The sequence below is a fragment of the Dermacentor variabilis genome, chromosome 1, assembly GCF_050947875.1.
Source record: "Dermacentor variabilis isolate Ectoservices chromosome 1, ASM5094787v1, whole genome shotgun sequence".
Classification (NCBI taxonomy): Eukaryota; Metazoa; Arthropoda; class Arachnida; order Ixodida; family Ixodidae; genus Dermacentor; species Dermacentor variabilis.
In genome coordinates, this window is record NC_134568.1 from 176507113 (window position 1) to 176528791 (window position 21679).

The 21679-nt window shown below is 47.3% G+C and overlaps 2 protein-coding genes across 3 annotated transcripts in view; both read right to left on the bottom strand.

Moving 5' to 3' along the window:
- Positions 1-21679, bottom strand: part of LOC142588422 (E3 ubiquitin-protein ligase MARCHF8-like) — a 256600-nt gene that overhangs the window by 169552 nt on the left and 65369 nt on the right. The window lies entirely within an intron of this gene.
- Positions 825-6700, bottom strand: LOC142574359 (uncharacterized). Its single transcript, XM_075683465.1, has 4 exons — positions 6464-6700; positions 2238-2348; positions 1785-2132; positions 825-1526 (listed from the first exon to the last, which is right to left on the bottom strand). The coding sequence occupies exons 1-4, from the start codon at positions 6698-6700 to the stop codon at positions 897-899; spliced, it is 1326 nt and encodes a 441-aa protein (XP_075539580.1). The 3' UTR covers positions 825-896.

Below are 21679 nucleotides of genomic sequence, written 5' to 3' on the forward strand. Positions count from 1 at the left end.
CTTTGGAATAGAATTAGAAGAGTACCTTTTGCTTTTGATCTGAATATAATTAAAAGCTACCTTAGTACCCCCATTATTTTATATTCCTTGAATTCTTATATTGGGAAGTTCAAATAAGATTTTCCTTGCGCGCATGTGTGTGTTTGTGTGTGTGTCACTTTTCGTCAGTAATAACAATGTCTCCTATTTTTTACTGCTAGTCTTATCGCTATTCTTATTAATTATATTGTCACGTGGTGGTGACGTTAAGAACACAGTAACAATACTGTGAAAGGCAAAACTAGATTTTTATTGGGCGAACCTGTGCCCACAAAACAAGCTACACTTATAGCACAACGAAAGCGGCGAACACAGTCGGCGATCGTCGAAAATCTGATCTGCAGGTCAAACGCGTCGGCTTTTATAGAGCAGTCGTCGAATGTTCCAGACTAATCGTTCGGACCCGCGTGCCTTCCACAAAGTTCCACACCATTCGCGTCAGGTGATGAAATCAGATAACATAAGTCTCGGCGACAACAGACAGCGGATAGAAGCATCGATAACTTTCCAGAACCTTCGGATACATGCAGGCGCGTCCCATGCTGTGCGATTACATTTGTTAGGCGGCGAAACGTGGTTGCCCGATAAAGATAAGTACACGTGTCAATATGAGACATTCTTACATGGTAGAGGGTATAAGCGCGACTGGACGAGGACGAAGAAAGAAACAGATACACAGACACAGCGCTTCACTTTCAGCTATATATTTTATTTTCGCACGCATCGATAAATATATATCGTGCGAGCGGAAACAAACGTGACAGCAAAAAAGAACATTGAGTGGTACATTTCGTTGAACCGGACACGTGTGCAAGGCAAGGGAAAAAAAAGAGAAAAAAAAACATGTACTACAATCGTCACGAAGACAAACCAAGGAATCGTATCTCCTTTTCCGAAAGTGATACCGAAGGCTTGCTTACGCACTTTTGCTGTAATTTTGCTATCTCGTATGCCTCTACAATCTCCCTCGTCATCCTGCTATGAGCCTTATACAGAACGGAAGTGCTTTCAAACATGGGCTTGCAGGAACAATCTCGGCAGTGAATACCCAAGTGACCCGAGATTACCTTATTGACATTGTATTGATGCTCCCTTAATCTCTCGTTGATGCATCTACCGGTTTGACCAATATACGTATTTCCGCATGAAAGTGGGATGGCATAGACAACGTTATGAGTACAGGTTACAAATTGTTTGCGATGTTGGATAGAACATGAGGGCCTTTTGTTATTTTCTGTGTTAACCTGTTTGCATAGCTTCTGTAGACGCTCAGGGGCAGAGAAAACTACGTCTACTCCCGATTTCGCCGCTATTCTTCTGAGATTATGAGAAATGCAATGAATGTATGGTACCACAGCAACTTTCTTTGCTCTAGCATTGGTACTGCTTGCATTCGACGCGTTTTTGCACTTTTTGCTTAAGCCCTCCGCGACAGAAGTTAGCATGCGCATCGGGTAACCAGAATCTGCCAGGCGCTTGGCCTGCTCTTTGAGACTGGCTTCCATTTTGTGGTCACATGAGTTCGTCAAAGAATTGTTGAAACACGATGTCACTACTGCGCGTTTTACAAGTTTTGAATGAGCAGAATGAAATGGTAGGACTGGCTTATTGCCTCTCGGCTGATAACTCCAGCATGTCATTTGTGGATAAAAGTACAATCCCAAGTCTAAAAACCTTATGAAATTGCCTATGGGGACTTCATGTGTCAAAGACAAAGGGGACAGCACTTTAGTGAATGAGGTTACGGTTTTTGAAACCAGCGAGTCAAAATTGTCTGATTTGTTATTTAGAATGACTAGAAAATCGTCAACGAATCTGAACACTTTCGCGACATCGGCGTCATTTTTTAGGCGTTCATCAAGAACCTGGTCACGGTTAGCTAGAAACAAGTCACTTAAGCAGGGAGCAATACATGACCCAATGCATATGCCATCTTTTTGTTTGACAACATTTATTTCCCAAGTCGCGTAAGTCGAGTTAACATAAAAACGAAGAAGTTCTAAAAATCTGTCGCTAGTCAAACCACAAGCGTTCTGAAAACGAACCGCTCCAAACTTGTAAATGCTATCAGACACACATTGCATCACGTCATTCTGTGGGAGGGAATAATACAGATCTTTTAAGTCAATAGAAAAAGCGACCAGATCTCTGTTTTGACAGTCTTTAAAGAATTCCACTACTTGTTCTGACTTGGTTACCAAAAATGGGTCGTCGATTGGCAAGAGCTTTAAGTGCTTTTGTAAGAAGGTCGCTACATGTTTCTGCCAAGTAGCATTCTCTGACACTATCACTCTGAGGGGACATTCCGGCTTATGAGTTTTTGCAGAGAAAGCAATTCAAGGTCCCCCTTTGTGCCTTTTTCAATAGACCGGGATAAGCCATCTAGTTTGAAGCTTCTGCATAGCTTCTTTGCTTCATTTTGGACTTTCTTAAGTGTTACGTCCTTGTGGACCCTGAAAGTTGACGAAATGGCTTCACAAGCCTTTGAATTATACAGCGTCCTGTTCATCACCACGAAACCACCCTCCTTATCCGCAGGGATGAGCGTGAGCGCATTGTCTTTCAAGAACTTAACAGTCCTGTTCAAGGAGAACTTTTCGCTAAGGGGACGGGACCGCGTAAGCACATCCACAGCCTCTGATACACACCTTTCCGACTCGGCTTCAGGTACACGCTTTGACACTTGGCGTACCATTGCCAACAGATCGGGAGCAGACTTCTTTGGCTGAGTCGCGAACTTCGGCCCACATTTGAGTACTTGCTGTACCTTGTTTGGCAGCGTCACGTCACCGACGATGTGTACCTGGCTCGTCGATGCTGCAGGCTTCTTCTGTAGTCGCTGTCTCAGGCTTGGAAGAGCATGCTGCCATAGGAATTCCGTCGTGCGGTCGATGATCCGGGAGAACTGTCGCCACGAGTTCCCACTTGTTGTAGGTTCCAGAAGTAGCCGCAAGTTTTCTCTGTATATCCGCACTTGTCGCTGCCATTCCGAGCGCATCAGTTTGCAGATTCGAATCCCGTGGTTAGTCGAAGGTTGGCAGCACCCGAATAATGCGAGAATTTCATGCGGAAATACGTATATTGGTCAAACCGGCAGATGCATCAACGAGCGATTAAGGGAGCATCAATACAATGTCAATAAGGTAATCTCGGGTCACTTGGGTATTCACTGCCGAGATTGTTCCTGCAAGCCCATGTTTGAAAGCACTTCCGTTCTGTATAAGGCTCATAGCAGGATGACGAGGGAGATTGTAGAGGCATACGAGATAGCAAAATTACAGCAAAAGTGCGTAAGCAAGCCTTCGGTATCACTTTCGGAAAAGGAGATACGATTCCTTGGTTTGTCTTAGTGACGATTGTAGTACATGTTTTTTTTTTCTCTTTTTTTCCCTTGCCTTGCACACGTGTCCGGTTCAACGAAATGTACCACTCAATGTTCTTTTTTGCTGTCACGTTTGTTTCCGCTCGCACGGTATATATTTATCGATGCGTGCGAAAATAAAATATATAGTTGAAAGTGAAGCGCTGTGTCTGTGTATCTGTTTCTTTCTTCGTCCTCGTCCAGTCGCGCTTATACCCTCTACCATGGATTCTAACCAACAAGCCCGCCACCGTGTTTTAACCACATTCTTACAACTCTTCAATGAGCACTGCGGTTCACCTGCATACAAATGTTGTAATGCATTTTTTCGTTATGTGAAAATAAATTTGTTGCGATTGTTGCGAGTGAAATAATCAGGTTTGGTGGTACGTGTGTCACTTTTCGTCAATAATAACAATGTCCCCTACTTTTTATCGCTGTTTCTATTAATTGTATGAGTCATTCTTACAACTCTTAAATGAGTTCCGGGGTCCGCCTGCATAAAGATGTGGTAATGTTTCCCTTCTTCATGTGAAAATACGTTGTGTGAATTGGTTGCGAGTGAACAATCACGGCCGTGAATGTTTTCGCGTTCAACTCCATTGCACCTCAACATCGGGAACGGTGTGCTACCATAACGACCACGAAGACCCACCGGTGTTGTTTACAGTTCACGGTTCATTCGTCAAATACGATCAGCTCCTCGAGCGGGCTGCGCGGTGCATTCGTTGCAAAGGAAGAACGTGAATGGAAAGCATCCGCCGACAAGAGCTCTCGCGATGCGCTGCGAGAGCAATCGCTGCAAATCAGGGGGGCTGAGCTGTCCCCCCCCCCCCCCCCCGCATAAATTAATAAATTCAGTGTTCTTGTTGCTTTGGCGCACCGGGAGCACCAATTTTTGAGGCAAAGTCTGCGACAGTAACTTTCTGGATTAAAGTCGTGCCGGAGCTGTTCTTCCGTGTTTCCAGCGGTGCAGACTTGTCGCGGTTTGATTGCATGAAAAGAACTGCACTTTCTCCGACGTCCCTACCCCGTTCTTTTCATGTGCTTTGTCCCATCTCAGCTGTCGTTTTTAGTTTCATTCCTACACCTCGTCGCTTGTCTTCGTCTCGTCCTCGGCAATCTGCGTCACGGCCACGGAGCCTGGTGTGTCACCTTCGCCTTTTACCAGAAAAGATTTCGCGCGCTCTGGCGTTGAGCCGAAGCTGCTTCACTGCTTCTTAGTACGGGGTCCCTGTTCTTCTTTTTCTCGCGTTAGTCAGTTGATGGCCGACAAAGGAAGCAAGGACGTTGGCGCTTACTCTTACCAGTGCTTTTGAGGCGAGCGGCAAGCAATCTGGAGAGCTCTACGACGGCACGTACGTGAGCAGCGAAGAACTCGGCGCTGGTCGCTTTGTACAGGGCGATGCAGAAGTAAGCGCTCGCAATTGCGCTGGACGCGAGGACACGGCTTCACTTTCGGAAGTGATGGCGGACAAAGCAAAAGTGACAAGCGCTCTCCGACTGTGAAGATTGCGAGCGCAACAAAACCCTTGCCATCAGCCGTGATTCTGTTTTCATGTTGTGTTTGATATCTGAGATGGAAAGGTCCGTAATCTTGGCGAATAATCAAGCGTTCAGCCCTGAGAAAGAAAGTAATTTCGCCTGACCTGCCGTAGTTCTTCGCACCTTTAGAATTATTACTACAGTCGAGAAAAAGACAAGGTAAACGAGTCACTCGAATACCTCTACAGCGGGCGCAATCAAAAAATGTGTGGACTGTACTTGCATGCTCCTTTGTTCTTTATCGGTCGCTCTTATATTTTTTTCTGCTGCTTCTTTTATACAGAGGGAATTTCAACTAAAGAAACTATTTCGCCTTTTTTTTTCTTAATGTTTGCTTCGTAACCCTTCAATGACTGTATCCTAGCACGTTTCCCTGAATTGAAATTTTGCGGAGGACTTTTTATCTTACAAATAAAAGCATCATCACAGTCTTAAAGATACAGGAGGCATCTACAGCTTCGATCGATGTGATATTATGCAACTGGCTTCATGTCACCATTTTCTTCTGCAGGCCGCGTTCCGTCGATATGGCCTCAATAGTTCGAGGTTAGAAAATATCTGAAAAGACTATGGTATTAGTGGACATCATGGTAGAAATACAGCTTTAGAGATTACCACAACAAAACGTAATACACAATAAACAAGAAAAGAAAGGAAAAGACTGAACATCACACAACTATAATATTTGCACAATGTAGCATCGGCCATAAATGTTTGCTGAACGGGTGTAGCCATGAAAAAAAAATGAGGAATGGGGGCCACAACAAGAAAAAAAAAAACTAAATGTTATTCCTGCTGGTGCACACAACTGGAATGTACAGGTGCCTTTGCACTTGCGTTCTCGAACCCTAATTTATGGCTTTCCTTGCAAGCTTCAAAGCCACTTCGCACGTGAAGAGATCTATCGCCGAGCGCTGTTGAAGGCTTCCTATAGCACACCTGGTGCTCCGAAGCTCACGTTAACAGCGCTGTTCCCTTTAGTCTCTATGGGGCTTTGCAGCGACAAAAATTTCCCACTGGCCTCTGTACGAGGCCTAATGCCAGACCCTGCCACGCGCACAGTGGCTTCGAGTTTTCAGACAAACACTGCGCCACATTATGTTACATCGCCAGGACACTAAGGATCCACGTATGTTTTTTTTTTTCGGTGCCTCTTGAAAATATGGTTTTAGAGAAGAAAAGCAGCTTGGTGGAGTGCCTTCATTGTAGAGAGAGAGACTGAGGTTTTAGATGTGCTATGCGCCGCCACCACGGAGTATGGCCGCCACCTTTGTCGTCACTTTCATTGCCATAGATATTGCAGTGACCCACGGTATCCCCGTTAATTTATAACCGCCAATCCGAAGACCCGTATACACAAAGAATTAGAGACGGTTTGGCTGCGCAAACCACTGAATATCGTGCGAAAGCACAATTTATGAACATTTTCGTAACTTCGGGAGAGGCCAAAGCCAAGGTCGCGCACATTGGGGTCGTGGCGCAGTCCCCGTCCTTCTTGTGCCGCAGTCTGTCACACACAGAACACGCAAAGCCAAACGGGTTGTCGATGAAAACCTGCTCCAAGATGGCCGTTGCAACAGTTGCCAAAGGGAGACGTTCCTCGGCCTTGCGATGCTGGTATGTAACGCCCGCAGCTAGTCGGGCTTGTCGCTGTTCATCCGTTTCGGCAGCGCGCTTGGCAAGCTTGTGCAATCTGTCGTTCTCCAACCGCTTCTCTCGTTCTTCAGCAGCTTCGTTGGCACGTTTCAACGCCATGAATTGTCTTCTTTGTTGCTGCAGTCGCAATCGTTTGGCCGCATCTTCGTCGGTCGACTCCCGCTGCCTCTGTCACCGAGCTCGTTGTTGTTCGCTGCGCTTGGCGCGGCGAATCTCTTCTATAGACATTTCTGACGACGATCCCGATTAGTTTTTCATATTTATTTCACACATAAGCACGCGAGCGTATGTGTGAAAATAATAATAATAAGAGGCTATGCACGCGAAACAGGGCTGTATGAAGAGGCTTCACAGAGACAGAAGCGAAATCCAAGTTCGGAGGCTAGTGCGTTCTCGAGCCACAGCCCGATCGTAAGAATTAGAGAAGGCGGCCCTGCAATGGCCAACACTTACGAACGAAAAGCTTTGTCAAGTCGGCAATGATTGTTAACGGAGGCCGCGACCCAGAGGCGACGCGTGTGTCGTGTAAAGTAGCACCATAGCGAAAGACATTCAACAAGAGCGGACACTTCCATAGAGCCCAGCGGCGGAATTGACTGTAACGCACCAAGCGGACAGAATTAACATTATCCGGTTTTGGGCGCGCCCGTTTTGAACGCTAGCTAGCACGCGTAGCGCCGGCTGCGCTAATCAGCGCGGCGTCTTTTTAAATTTTTTTTTTTGCTTCTGCTGCTCAACTGCGCGCGTTCTTAGCCTGGAAGCGTATTGATATTATAAAGTAAAAATGATTGCGAACGATTTTTACAAGCCTCCATAGAATCTGTGCCACATGGAATTTCATAAAGCAGACGCAAGACGGACTATAACTGAGGAAATGTTTATTTTTCCCTATATAAACGCTCGTTCCGGGCTTTTTGCGCGTTCATCGAACGTTGCGGCACAAGGTAAGCAGCAGTAGTTCTCGTACGAAGCTCCACCGGACGGCATCAGCTGAAAAAATTGCAAGCATGTGTCACTTTGGTGTTTAGACCTTTTGGGAATATTGCGTGAAGAGGCGAAGCGTGCGAATGTCTTGAATGGGCGGCATTACAAACCAAAGCAATTGCCTTCTACGTTCACATGGCGTAGAAAATACCCGACTCATCCCAAACAATACCATAAAATATGAAGAAAACATCTTATTTGCAAGCATTCCCCATTCTCGGTCATTATTTCCTGCACTTTAAGAGCACAAATATACGGGCGACTGCGCGTTTACAAAACAACTTTGCACCAGCTGATCGCGATGGTAAGCCACATGCACAGAAGTGGCCGCAACACAGGCTCTTAGCCAGACCGTGCTAGACGATGGCAGAATTCCTTCTATTCGCACTCAAGACTTGTGGGTACAAAGCCTGCTTTTAGTCGTTCCGAAGACATAATTTTCACGTTCTTGGTTTTTGAGCCCTTCGGCGTGATCTTATGGGAATTCTGCCGACGCAAGCAACACACTCCAGTGTTTTCACTCCTGGCAATCGCTCGTCGTGTTTTCGCAAGCGTGAGCACCGAAAGAAGGTATATGTTGGTTGCGGGGCCACAAAAAAAAAAAAAGGGGGGGGGGCGTCACAAGCGTGTCCCATTGAGATTCAGTACACGCCAAACTTACTCACAACGACCAAGCTGCTTTTCGCTAACTGCGTCACAACGCCAGGCGCGGTGAGTGTGCCTCAAAAGTAGCCCAAAAATTAACGAAAATAATTACGACCCGTCGTGGTTGCTCAGTGGCTATGGTGTTGGGCTGGTGAGCCAATGCCTCCTTTACTAGATGCCCGCCGCGTTGCTCGCTTTCCCATTGTAGCGGCGGTTCCCTTAGTTCAGCATAAATTCCGTGAGGCGGCGCTCGTTGCCTTTTCAACTTCCGGCGGATGTGGCAGCGACGGCTGAATCCTTCCGGTGACAGATGTCATGGTAATCTCAGAGGCCGCAGCACGTGATCTAAGTTGCAGGCGTTCGCCATGAGAGGCGCTCGTTGCCTTTTCGCGGAGGAGAGAAAAGGGACAGGGCCCGGAACCGAGATTACCGGACAACGCGGCAGGCATCTAGTAAAGGAGGCGTTGACTGAGCACGTGGTCGCTGGATCAAATCCCGGCCACGGCGGCCGCATTTCGTTGGAGACGAAATGCGACAACACCCGTGTACTTAGATATAGGTGCATGTTAAAGAACCCCAGGTGGTCAAAATTTCCGGAGTCCTTCACTACGGCGTGCCTCATAATCAGAAAGTGGTTTTGGCACGTAAAACCCCATAATTAAATAAAAATAACTGCAGTAATGTTCGGGGTCAGAGAAAGCGCCAAAACTTGTCCCAGTAAGATTCAGTTAACGCGAAATTAACTGCGTCACAAAGCCAGGTGCGGCGAGCGTGCCCAAAAACTACTAAAAAAGTTAAAATAATGTTAGGGCTCATAGAAAGCATCATAAACATCTCCCAGTACGAGTCATTAACTCACATAAACTGCGCCAGGACGGCCGAGCTGTTTTTCGCTAACTGCGCCACAAGTATCGGTTCCGTGTCGTAAAAGCCTAAATTGCTCGAAATGCGTGGCAGACTGTCAAACAAAATTTCTCACCTTGCCGTGGTCCAATAGCGCAGTGGCGCCGTGTACAAGTGCACAAGGAACGCAAGAATACGCCGGGTGTCCCACAAACAGGCTACGTCCAAAAGCAACGGGTCGCCGAACAGGCGAACTTCACATGAGCAACCGGCCTCACTCGCTTCGGTGGCGTGTCTGGCGTGCCGCTTGCTTATTGCTAGGTAACGCATGAAATATAAGTCGCAAAGTATAGGTTCATTTATACGCAAAACTTTTTAGTTTTAGCGGGAAAGAATAAAAAAAAAAATAAGACGTCCAAATGCATTTCACTTTCTTTTTTTTCCCTATGCTCTCGTCAGCTAACGGATGGGATTGACACTAGGCGTGACGTGTTTCCTGTTGCCAGTTTTTGCCGAGTGTCCTCTCTTGAATTTCTTTCTCTGTGGTAGCACTCCGTATGTTCGATGTGTCTTCTGGTGCCCTTATGCCGTCTCTTGCGCTATTTCTAGTTTTTCTCAAGAGGGACCACCGACAATCCCATATCGCAACCGCCAATGAGAGGGACTTTAAAGCCGCCTTTGAATTACACGCGAATCGAATGGCGATTGTTCAACATAATCGACTGCGCTACGAAGGACGACAAGTTCCGACTCTGTCAACATTGTGACACGGGATATCTTGTAAGTTTAGCGAGTCGATATTGACAGAATAACCACCGCACCAGTGGATTTGATCAGAATGGACGAGCCGTATCCGTAAATGCAAATTCTATCGACCGGAGTACGCGTCGTTCAATACACGCACAGCGATTTGCTTCAGGACAAATTCTGGCGTATCAGACTTCATTCGCACTACTGCAGTGAAAATGCTCAGTTGTGGTTGTCAAAGCTGACAATGGTCTAGCTGCAGATGCAGATCAGATTGGAGAGAGGAGTGGTTGAAAGAGTGATGGATGTTGAATGCTACGAAATACACAAAGTCGTTCTTACAAAATGCAAATCATTTTACAAGAGCCTATAAGATGAGGCACCTGCCAATAGTGATAGCAAGCGTATTTATGTTAGCAAAGGCGGATAGCCAACGTCAAAGAACAAAAGATTCATAAATACTAGTTCCGAGGGTGGATTCGCAAAGCACTTAGTATGCCTCAGCGGTTTGTGTGAAGAAAGCGAGTCGCCAATGGTAAACAGTGCCTAGGAGGGAAAATGCTTGTGAATACTGGCCCGTGTAACCTTCGTTTTTTTCTCTAACTTGATTTGTACTCAATACCCTCTCCCCCTTGCCCTTCCCCGCAGTTTCCCGTTGCGAAAGATCAACAGAAAAGTGAAAGGAGAGAGTGGGACAATAAAACTTGGTGCTGGGCTAGTTGGTGATGCATTCTCTAGAACTAATGGTAGCGCTAAAAGGCACGAGCACACGGTGAAAAGACGACACGACGACGAGGGAACGCTACTTACAACTGGTTTATTTTTGAAAAGAGTTCAATATTTCAGAGAGAGAGAGAGAGAGAGAGAAAGAGGAAAGGCAGGGAGGTTAACCAGAGAAAAAGATCCGGTTTGCTACCCTACGCTGGGGAGAGAGGGGAGGGGGAGGTAAAGTGGTAACAAAGTAGACATAAGGAAAGGAGCATAGACACACAATCACAATCGGTCACTGTCACCGAATACTGTCATCGCACAGCACAGTGACACTTGCAGCACGATCAACATCTGTTCAGACTACAGCCGCTTGTCCAATTCTGTCGCCCTCAAAAACCGCAACAGTGCCCTCGTCAACCTCTGCTGCGATGGCTTCTGATGGCGGTATATTAAAATAAGTTCCTCTGTGAGAGGTCGTCGGTCAAAGCGCGCTATCGCGATTGCGAGTGATTGTCTCTGTAAATTATAGCGAGGACAGTCACAAAGAAGGTGTTGAAAAGTCTCGTCGTTACCACAGTACTCACACGAGGCGTCGTCGGCCCATCCAATTCGGTAAGCAAAAGACTTGGTGAAAGCCACCCCTAGCCATATTCGACAAAGCAGGGTAGCTTAGCGACGGCAGAGTCTAGCTGGAATACAAAGGCGTAGAGAGGAGTCAAGATTGTGGAGTCGGTAGTCGTGAAAACTTCCAGCGTTCCACAAGGAGAACGTGATGTCACGGCTGAGCATTCGAAGTTTTCTAGCGGCATCTGTCCTTGGTAACGGTATCGGCTCCTCTTAGTCCCCTTAAAGAGCCGACCGAGCAGCGTTATCAGCGTGTTCGTTCCCTATGACTCCGCAGTGACTTGGAAGCCACTGAAATGTCACGTGGTGTCCCCTCTCAGTTAAGGTATGTATTAGTTCTCTAATCTCAAATACCAGTTGTTCGTCTGGTCCGCGCCGCAGAGCCGATAGCAAAGATTGCAGTGCTGCCTTCGAGTCACTGAATATTGACCATCTTCGAGGTTGTTCTTGGGTGACGAGACGAAGTGCAGCGCGAAGAGCTGCAAGTTCCGCAGCCATCGGTGTCCTTGGGTGACATGTCTTGAAACTGATGGTGGTGGCTTTCGCTGGGAAGACCACGGCTCCAGAGGAACACTGGAGAGTTGCCGATCCATCAGTATAAATATGTACGTGTTCGACGTACCTCTCGTGCAAAAGGAGCAGAGTTAGTTGTTTAAGAGCAGGTGATGACAGCTCAGATTTTTTTCCTGATTCCTGGTACGGTGAGGTGCACTTCGGGTCGAGCCAAACACCATGGTGGAATCGATGGCTTAGTTGCGGGTGTGAATCCTGATGGAAAGCAGGTGTAATACTCCGAAGTCGTAGTACAAAATGATGCCTGCGGCCTTTCTGACGGTAGTGTTGCCAGATGGTGGGAACAGGCACGGGCCACGTGCCTAGTGTGCACTCTCAACACTTCTACCGCAATGTGTGTTTGTTTAGGTTGGTCCCGGGCAATCGCAATAGTCGCTGCTGTCGATGTGCATTTTGGCAAACCAAGACAAACCCTGAGAGCCTGAGCTTGAATAGCCTGTAGAGCACGAAGATTTGTCTGGCAGGTGTTGGTCAGTACGGGCAAACTGCATCTCAAGAAGCCCAGAAAAAGAGCCCTGTACAATTCCAACATTGCATGCACTGACATTCCCCAAGTCTTTCCTCCCAGAAACTTGAAAAGATGGGAGATTGCTGTCAGACGCTGTTTCAAGTAGGTCACGTGCGGGCTCCATGAGAGATCTCTATCAATGATTATGCCAAGAAATTTGTGAGTCTTCTCATAAGAAATTGCTTGGCCATTAATTGAAATGGCTTAGGGTGTCATTCGTTTGCGAGTGAACACCATCAGTGCACATTTGTCTGACGAGATTTCAAGACCTTGGTTGCGGAGGTATATAGCTGTTAGAGTAGCAGCTTTTTAAAGTCTTGCACGTATCTGAGGACGTGTCACACCTGAGGTCCATATACATATGTCGTCGGCGTACATTGATATCTTGATAGCTGCTGGCAGATGATCAACGAGACCAATGAGTGTAAGATTGAATAGGGTGGGGCTTAGTACACTGCCTTGAGGAACACCTCGGTACGTATAGCGTCGTACGGTTTTACCATCACTGGTACAGACAAAGAACGATCTCATAAAAAGGTAATGAGAGATCCATTGGAAAACTCGACCACCTAGGCCAACCAAACCATCTCAAGAGCATCGAGGATAGCCTCGTGAGATACGTTATCGTATGCCCCCTTGACATCCAAGAACAAAGCTGCAGATAATCTTTTGCGTGACTTTTGAAGCTGGACGTACGTAGCGAGATCAACAACACTGTCTACTGAAGAGCGATCTCGACGAAAACCAGCCATGCAATTCGGTAACATGTTGTAGTGTTCCAGGTACCACTCCAAGCGGGCAAGCATCATCTTTTCCATTATCTTTCCCACACAGCTGGCCAGCGCTATTGGGCGGTATGAGGTGAGTTCAAGTGGGGACTTGCCTTGCTTCAGGAGAGGGACCAAGCGGCTTCCATTATTCGGGAACCATACCATCCTGCCAAGATGAGTTGTAGAGATGTAACAGTTCTCTCCGTGCGCCATCACTCAGTTTGTTCAAGGCGCGGTAAGATATTCCATCTGGTCCCGCGGATGAAGAACGCCTGCATAGAGCAAGAGCCGCTTCTACTTCCTCCATTATGAAAGGAAGATCCATGCGGCCGTCACGTGAAACAGGGATGCGACTGGGGGCTGGAAAGCCTGGACCGGTTGCTTGGCCAGCGATCCTTGCACAAAAGTCTTCTGCAACATCAGCCTCTAGCCGCCCCTGGAAGAGCGCCAGCGCTTTGAATGGGAAGCGTTGTTCAGGGAGGGAACGTAGACCACGTATGGTTCTCCACATGTGGGAAAGTGGCTTTCGGGGGTCTAGTGACTGGCAAAATCTTGCCCAACGTCGAGATGCCAACCTATCCATGCGACGTTGAAGTTTCTTTTGTAGTCGTCTGGCTGTCCTAAGGTCTTCGATGGATTTTGTACGCCGGTGACACCGCTCTGCACGACGACGGAGTGCACGAAGTCGCTCCAACTCTATATCCAATTCCGTGTGCTTCGACGAAACCGTGACCATGCGCGCGGCGTGTAGCATTGCAGGCTTGATTACTTCCTCTAATACGGAGGACAAGCCCTCTCGACAAGCATCTTCCATGGTGGAAGTAAAATTGGTCCAATCAATTAATCGAATGGTGTTCCGTGGGATGGGACTGGACATCCCTTTGATGACAAAGTACGTGGGAATATGATCACTCCCATGTGTCTCGATATCCGAAAACCATTTAACATATCTTGTGAAAGTGCTGGAGACGAAAGCTAGGTCAAGACAGCTGCCATAATTCACGCCTCGTATAAACGTTGGGCTGCCGTCATTCAGGAGTGAAAGGCCGTGGTTGCAGGCGAAGTTTGCAAGTCTTTGCCCTCTTGGATTTGTCCTTGCGCTTTCCCATGCCATATGGTGCGCATTAAAATCTCCGATGATGACATATGGGGCAGGGCATACAGACAAGATGTTTGTTAATCGTTTGGGATCAAAAATACTTGAAGGCGATATATAAACGCCTACAAGTGTAAACATGAGTTTACCCTTTTTAATTGTTAGGCAAATGTATTGATTCTTATCATGAGGCGGAATCGGCTGGCGAACATAGGTCAGTTCTCGACGAATAAAAACGATGACTTTGCTGCATGCATCGGTTGTTGCGGATATAACAGCTTCGTATCCCGATAGTCTGACTGGTTTTGACACATTAGGCTCACATATGACAATGACTGGGAACAAATTAGTATATATATACTGACGAAAGTCTGAAAGGCGTGATTTTAGTCCTCTTGCGTTCCACTGTATGATTGACGCTGCCTTAACTTCTTCTCGAAACGATGGGCGATAGTTGGCCATGTCTCTATTCGAGGGACTCAAGCACTGGGCTTAAGGCGTTCAGTACTTTCAGTGCATTTTGAGCAGACGTAGTTCCAATGTTCGACAGAATCACTCGAATGGCATCTATGAGGGGACGCAGCATTGAAAGGACTTGACGATCTGCTTTGGGCGTGTCATCAGCGGCAGGAGTAGGCTCCCGAGCGGGCTTGACAATCTGTAATTCTGTGGAAGATTGCTGGCTCGGAAGCGCAGGCCATTCTTCTTGAGACAAATTCCTTTCAGGCGACTTCCTTGTGCTGGTCAGCCCATTTTTGGCCTGACTGGAGAATGTGAGTGCTACAATGGAAGCGGCCCTCTCCTTTCGCGGCTCTGCCTTTTTTGAGGAGGTTCGGTGACGCCGAGGCCGACGCCGGATCGTTGCAGCAGCCTCCCTGTGTGTCAAATTGTCCCGAACCATTTGCTTGAGAACAGCGACCTCTTTCTTGATGCGAGGGCAGTCCCTAGACGAGGCATCATGGGAACCATTACAGTTGCCGCACTTTAGGACAGTAGCCCGGCACGTCTCCTCCGCGTAACGGGGACACAGTATCATCGAATTTGGGCAGACACCCTTGACATGTCCAAGCCTAAAGCACTGATGGCATTGAAGAGGCTTTTGTACGAAGGACCGAACAGGGTGTCGGAGGAGGAGGAGGAACTTTGTTATTGCAGAAACCGTTGTGCGGTTTATTCCTGGTTTATCGTCTGACAGGGCTCCACTGGCGATCGCGGCTCGCCGGGCCTGGTCGGGGGTCGCCAGTTGGCTTCCCAGGTCCAGTTCGGAGAGCCTCGCCTCCCAAGATCACGTAGTGAGTGTGTGTGTTGTGACTCGTGGCGAAATTGCGTCGCCCAGACGGTCGGTGCATTCGTGTGTTATGTGCCCGAGTGTCGCTGTGTGGTTGCTACACCAGAGACATGTTCGGGACGTATAACTGTCTGGGGAGATTGCGTGTAGACGAGACAAGTGTGGGTATGTGTTAGTTTGCAGGCGGCGCCAGTCCCTTGCCTGGAGTTTATTGAGAGCTTTGTGTGGGGGAGCGTATTGCGTCGGAAGTGACCGACTTTGACGTGTGTTGGTAAGCAATCTCCTTTGAAGATCAGTTTGACGGAGCGCGATGTTCCAAGGCGGCTCACACGCGTGATGACAACACTCTCACTAGCTGGTTTGACAAGGATAGGCAAGTCCGCGTTGGGAATGGCGACATCGATGTCATAAATGACACCTGCTGTGGATGTATCATCCATCTGGATATATGAGCGCACTTTGATGCGCCCTAGCTCCGAGATTTGCTTCAGTTTTTCGAGCGCACTCCCATTGGAATATTTCAGAGAACCACAACACATGCGCATAACCAGCCTTCTTTTACAAATAATGATATCGCAACATCGCAAGCAGTCACGGGAAGTGAAATGATAAAAAAACGAAGCAGCAAGAAGTGAAACAAATGACCAATAAAGGATAGCAACGGACAAAAGCCATATGTTACGGTTTTACACATCTCTCTAAAAGTGTGCGCTCAGCCGAGTACAAGTTTATCGAAACATTGCTGATGCACAGACCCGCTTTTTTTGTATGTGGAAAGCTTTCAGCAAAACCCTAGCTTTAGCGCTTGCAGTTCTGCCCAGAATCTTTGCTTTTTTGAACCGTGGCACGCACTCGCAAACCTGGTTCAACTCTGTAAAGATTTGAACCTGACAAAATTAGGCAATGATATCTCCAATTGCAGAGGCAACTCCTTGAATGCTTTTTTTTTTACAACAAAAACTCACAAACCTGGAATTCCTTTTAGGGCCATTATTAGTGAGAACGGTTCCTGGCAGCAATGTGTCAGCCGCTTTCTACTATGTAAGCTTAAGTCGATAAACGTAAACGATCCCTTCATGACGAAAAAATCCCAAGAAGTTTCAAACTTTCTCTAGAATAACAGTCGTGTCGGCTACGCTTTCTTTGTGGATGCTGAGGATTTATTTTACTCCCCGTTGGGCTGCTGAGCACGAGGTCGCGGGATCGAATCCCGGCCACGGCGGCCGCATTTCGATGGGGGCGAAATGCGAAAACACCCGTGTACTTAGATTTAGGTGCACGTTAAAGAACCCCAGGTGGTCGAAATTTCCGGAGTCCTTCACTACGGCGTGCCTCATAATCAGAAAGTGGTTTTGGCACGTAAAACCCCATAATTTAATTTTAATTTAATTTTTATTTTACTCCCTCCCTCAACCTGAACACTTAGTTGCTGTGAAAGAGTTTGTCGAAAATTCAAGCGAACTCTCTTTTCAGTCCACAGCACGAGTGTCTCTTGACGATATTTTAAAGCTTTTAGAATTTTATCTGAGTGTCATTTGTACCCTTTTAGGCAGGCAGCCTTTTCTGCAGCGCAATGACATTTCCATAGGGTCCTGTGTTGCACCTACCTTGTGCGACATCTTTTTAGATCATGTTGATCGCCTTTTGGATCGATATATTACTGGAGGCCCGGTTTTAAAGGTTTCTAGATATGTTGATGATTTTTTTATCTTCTTAAAAGCTGGTAATGACACCTCTTTTGAATATTCTGTTCGACAGATCTTAAGTACTTAGTACTTTTAAAGGCCTGGTTTTTACCCATGAACTACCGCAAAATGGTGAGATACGCTTTTTAGACCTCAGGCTGGGGATAACTAAGGGACACACCTGTTGGGCGTATTTCCCACGTGCAAAGAAAGAGCTTTTGCCCTATGAATCGTCTCATTCTAAGACCGTAAAAAGAGCAATTGCATCGCTCTGCATGGAATCGGCGCTTCAAAAGTCGTGCCCGCCCGCAATCCCTTTTAGCTTTGACAATCAGGTTCGCATGCTTTTGGCCGCAGGCTTCCCTTGCTCGGTCCTTCTGGCAGTTGCTGAAACTCTCCTCAAGAAATTTGGTCCCCGCCGAATGAAGGCTTCACCTGAACGCGTGAAGACCAACCTGAGGTGATGCCTTACATTCATGAGGTTTCACACAACCTCAAAAAAGTGGTCAACAGGCACAACGTGCCGCTTGTTTTTTCTGCGCCAAACAAGTTGGCGAAGCTGTGCCCTCGCATCTGCGGTGAAGGTCAGCGCGGTTGCAAAAAGTAGCATGAAGATGTCTTCGTCAGGCGCGCCCTAGGAGTGGTATACTTTATTCCCCTGTCCTGCGGCAAGTGTTATATCGGGAAGACGGGGTGTTGCCTCAATGACCGTTTAAGGGAACATTATCAAAACTTTACAAACCAAGACAAGCTTGCGAATTTGGTTTCGCATGTGGTGGTTTGCGAGTGCGTGCCACAGTTCAAAGAAGCAAAGATTATGGGCATAAGTGCAAGCGCTAAAGCTAGGGTTTTGCTGGAAGCTTTCACATACAAAAAAGGCGAGTCTGTGCATCAGCGATGTTTCGATAAATTTGTACTCGGCTGAGTGCACACTTCTGGAGAGATGTGTAAAACCGTAACATATGGCATTTGTCCGTTGCTGTCTTTTATTGGTCATTTGTTTCACTTATTGCTGCTTGGTTTTTTATCATTTCACTTCCCGTGACTGCTTGCGATATTGCGATATCATTATTTGTAAAAGAAGGATGGCGCAGTTCGGTTGTGCGCATGTGTTGAGCTTGACTTAAATTTGAATCCTTTTTCAAAAATAAACAAGTTGTCAGCAGCGTTCCCTCGTCGTCGTGCCGTCTTTTCACCGTGTGTTCGTCGCTTTTAGCGCTACCATCAGTTTTCCATCAGGAGGGGCGCGTTTTGGCGCTTAACACAATCGATTAGCTACATGATAGAATGGTTGTTGGTGCCTGATATTCGTGTAGCAACGGCCATTCGTGTTCCGCTCTTCATGGAAAGCGAACAGAAAGCACACATGCGAGAACACAAGAGGCAGCGCTGTCACCGCTCTTCTTCCAGCGCGCTTGTGACAGCGCCACGAACAAGAATGCAAATGCGAGTCACGGCAGCGGCTTTATCGCGGCCAGCAGCGCGGGTCGGGTCGGAGAAATACCCGACGCGCAGATGTGTTTGATAGCTGCGGCCGCTCAGAAGAGGCTGACACTCAGGCGCCACCTCTGCAGCGCGCTGTCTCGCCACGGTGCTATATATACGGGCTGCACGGTATAATGCTCAGGGCCTCTGGCTCCTGCACCGATAAAATCACGCGTAATTTTCCTCCGCGCAGCGCAATCAGAGCGGATAATCATTGTTTCATTTGCCCCCCGATCCTGCTTTCCTCCAGAATTAAAGAGAACAGTTAAATACGGAGCGACACTAAAACCAAGGGCGTAACCGGTTTGTCTTCAGTGTTTATACAATTCCTCAAGGCATGGTCAAAAAGACAGACTGAGCGCCTCGCGATCAGGTAACACTCAACCGTCCGCTCACTTCAGGTCTCGGTGAAATTTAGCTCCGAGAAATCGCTTCTTTAGTTTGTTCGTCACGTCTACTGCGATATAGTGGCAACGATGGTCGTTCCAGGGCGGTGACAATGATCGCAAGAACAAGCAAGCAAGCAAGCAAGCAAGAAAGAAAGAAAGAAAGAAAGAAAGAAAGAAGAAAGAAAGAAAGAAAGAAAGAAAGAAAGAAAGAAAGAAAGAAAGAAAGAAAGAAAGAAAGAAAGAAAGAAAGAAAGACACGCTTTATAAGAAAGGAAACTACATGCCGAAAGCAGATCCATGTTTATTTAGTATTAATGTGAACGAGGGCCGGTACTCACAAACAAGTTCATACGCCATAACTGCTCGTAATAGCAGATGCGAGGCCATACTGATGCCGGACATATTAGCGAAGACAGCCGGCCAATGGCAAAAACGACTTACGAACAGCTTTGCGAGTTCGTACCGAGGTTATGCCTCCACTCTTTTTTTCCAGACTGTCCAGTAAACTACTGTGTATATACATCGCGCTTGTACATTTTCAATGTGCCTTTCAAGTTGGCGGATGTTACGTGTGCTTTAATTAGCGAGTATGTACACAGAAAGGCGAATACCCAGGCCTGTATCTTTGGTGTGGCGCAGAATGTCAGCAAAACGAATGAAATATAAAACTCCTCTGTCACACCCAAATATGCAAAATATAAATGATAACATTCTAATCTTACAGGCACAGATGCTTGTGACAAAACCTTTGGAGACAGAAGCTATAGAAGAATTAGCAATCATAGTTTTTTTTTACATCTAACACTCTTTTCAATGCCTACAAAATTTACTGGAATTACGCCACGACAAATGAATTATTTGCATAAAGATGTTCCACTCTATTTGTAACCTTTGTTTTCTTACCTTTTTATATGATGCTAACTTTTTCTCTCTTCCGTAGAGACTGTTACCCCCCCTTACTCAACGCCCTTCAATGGGCCTGTAAGGTATGTAAACAAATAAATAAGAATAAGTCAATCATGTCGGATGCGTATGGGCGTAATATTTCTTTGTTCAGGCATATTCCAAGAAACTTGGCGCATATTGAATATTATTCATAAGCAGAAAAGAAGTGGGAGGAGGAGGGGGGTGGGGCGTTTGGATGCTTGCGGACATGAAGTGGTTGGTTCACGGCAACTTTCACCAATCGGGTCACCATGCCGGAGCCTGCTCTGCCTGAAGCGTCCTGACCGTTGTAAGAGTTGAGAAGGACTTTGAGATGAAAAACTGGAGGTTTATTTGCATTATTTACAGTGAGACGACCAAGAAATTAACAGTCATGAAGTCATTACGGGCCGGCAGCAACTCGGACGCTGCGGGCCGTGGCAAGAAGCTCGAAAGAGATCAATGAAGGAATGCTCTCGATCTCTGGCTTTTCAGCCCTTCGGTGTCTCGAAGTCAAGTCACGTTAGGCCAATCGGCGAGTCCGCTCAGGTGACGCCATTTTCGGCCAATCGGCGAGCCCGCTCAGGTGTCGTCATTTTCGACCAGGGGCCCGTGCGATTGTGTCACACCCGGCGGAGAGGGTCGCTCCTTGATCCCCAATTGTCCGAGTGCTTATTTCTTATGAGAACAAAGAAAAACTGCGCAGAAAAGAACAAGACAGAGAAAGGACAACACGACACAGGCGCCTTGTCTTGTTCTTTTTTGCGCAGTTTTTCTTTGTTCTCATAATGTCATACCAACTAGCCCCTCACCGTACGCTTCTATGCTTATTTCTCTCTGCGGTATTGCCGTCCCGGTCTGCAACTACCGTCACCAAGGCGGAGAGGGTTGCTCCTTGGGCCCTAATTGTCCGATGGCTTTCTTCTCCCTGCGGTATTGCCTCGCTGGCTTGCAAATGCCCTCACAAAGGCGGATGGGGGGGGGGGATATTTGCCAGGCGTTCACAGTGCATTACAGCCGTCTTGCTTCGGGACCCACGCTACCTGGAACAGTGCCAGGCTCTCGCTACACTTTCGGGACCTGCGTTACCTGGAACCGTGCCAGGCTCCCGCTGCACTTTCGGGAAGAGTCGAGCTATGAAAAGCTCCAGATGCGGAGTACGAGGTGGGGGCCGCCAACTTGTTTGCACGTGCCGCGCCTCGGGAATGTGGTATACGTGCTTCTGCGCTCCTTAATCAGCTGTGGCGCGATTCGATGTGGTCTGGTGAACTCGAAGGAGGCTCAGGAAAAGGTCCGGTATCTAACAGCTCGTCCTCGCCCCGGAAGTTCGGAATGGCCGGTGAAATCAATTCGCTGGCCAGAGGGGAGAGAGAGAATGAAGAGGAAAGGCAGGGAGGTTAACCAGATATGAGTCTCTGGTTTGCTACCCTACACTGGGGATGGGGGATAGGGGTTAGAAAGATGACAGAGAGGAAAACGCAAAACAAAGGAATGCGCACACATGGAGACACACACACACAAAAGGCGTTCCAGTTAAAGTCGTTCACACAGGCCGGTAGATCGCAAGAAGCGCAAAAGCGCTTGCACGCCCTTCTTCTGTGACGGTAGGTCCTTTCGATGTTGGAACTCTGAAAAAACCTGCAGGGTACTGGTGTCGAGCCTCGTTTGACGAACTTCGGGATCCTGGGCCCTGGAGAACAGACGTCAAACAAACAAAACAACACAGAGCTGCACCACGTGTAAGCGCAGGCTGTTCACCCCTGACTCGCCAGGCTATTACTAAGTCAAAATGAACCCTGATCTTTT

Excerpts from the sequence above, each read along its gene's own strand:
- LOC142574359 (XM_075683465.1), bottom strand. The coding sequence starts at position 6,700 with ATGGCGTTGAAACGTGCCAACGAAGCTGCTGAAGAACGAGAGAAGCGG. Across the intron at positions 2,349-6,463 it reads CGTTTGGCTTTGCGTGTTCT|CCGGAATGTCCCCTCAGAGT; the intron begins GTGTGTGACAGA and ends AAAACTCATAAG. Across the intron at positions 1,527-1,784 it reads ACTCGCTGGTTTCAAAAACC|GAGCAGGCCAAGCGCCTGGC; the intron begins GTAACCTCATTC and ends GCCAGTCTCAAA.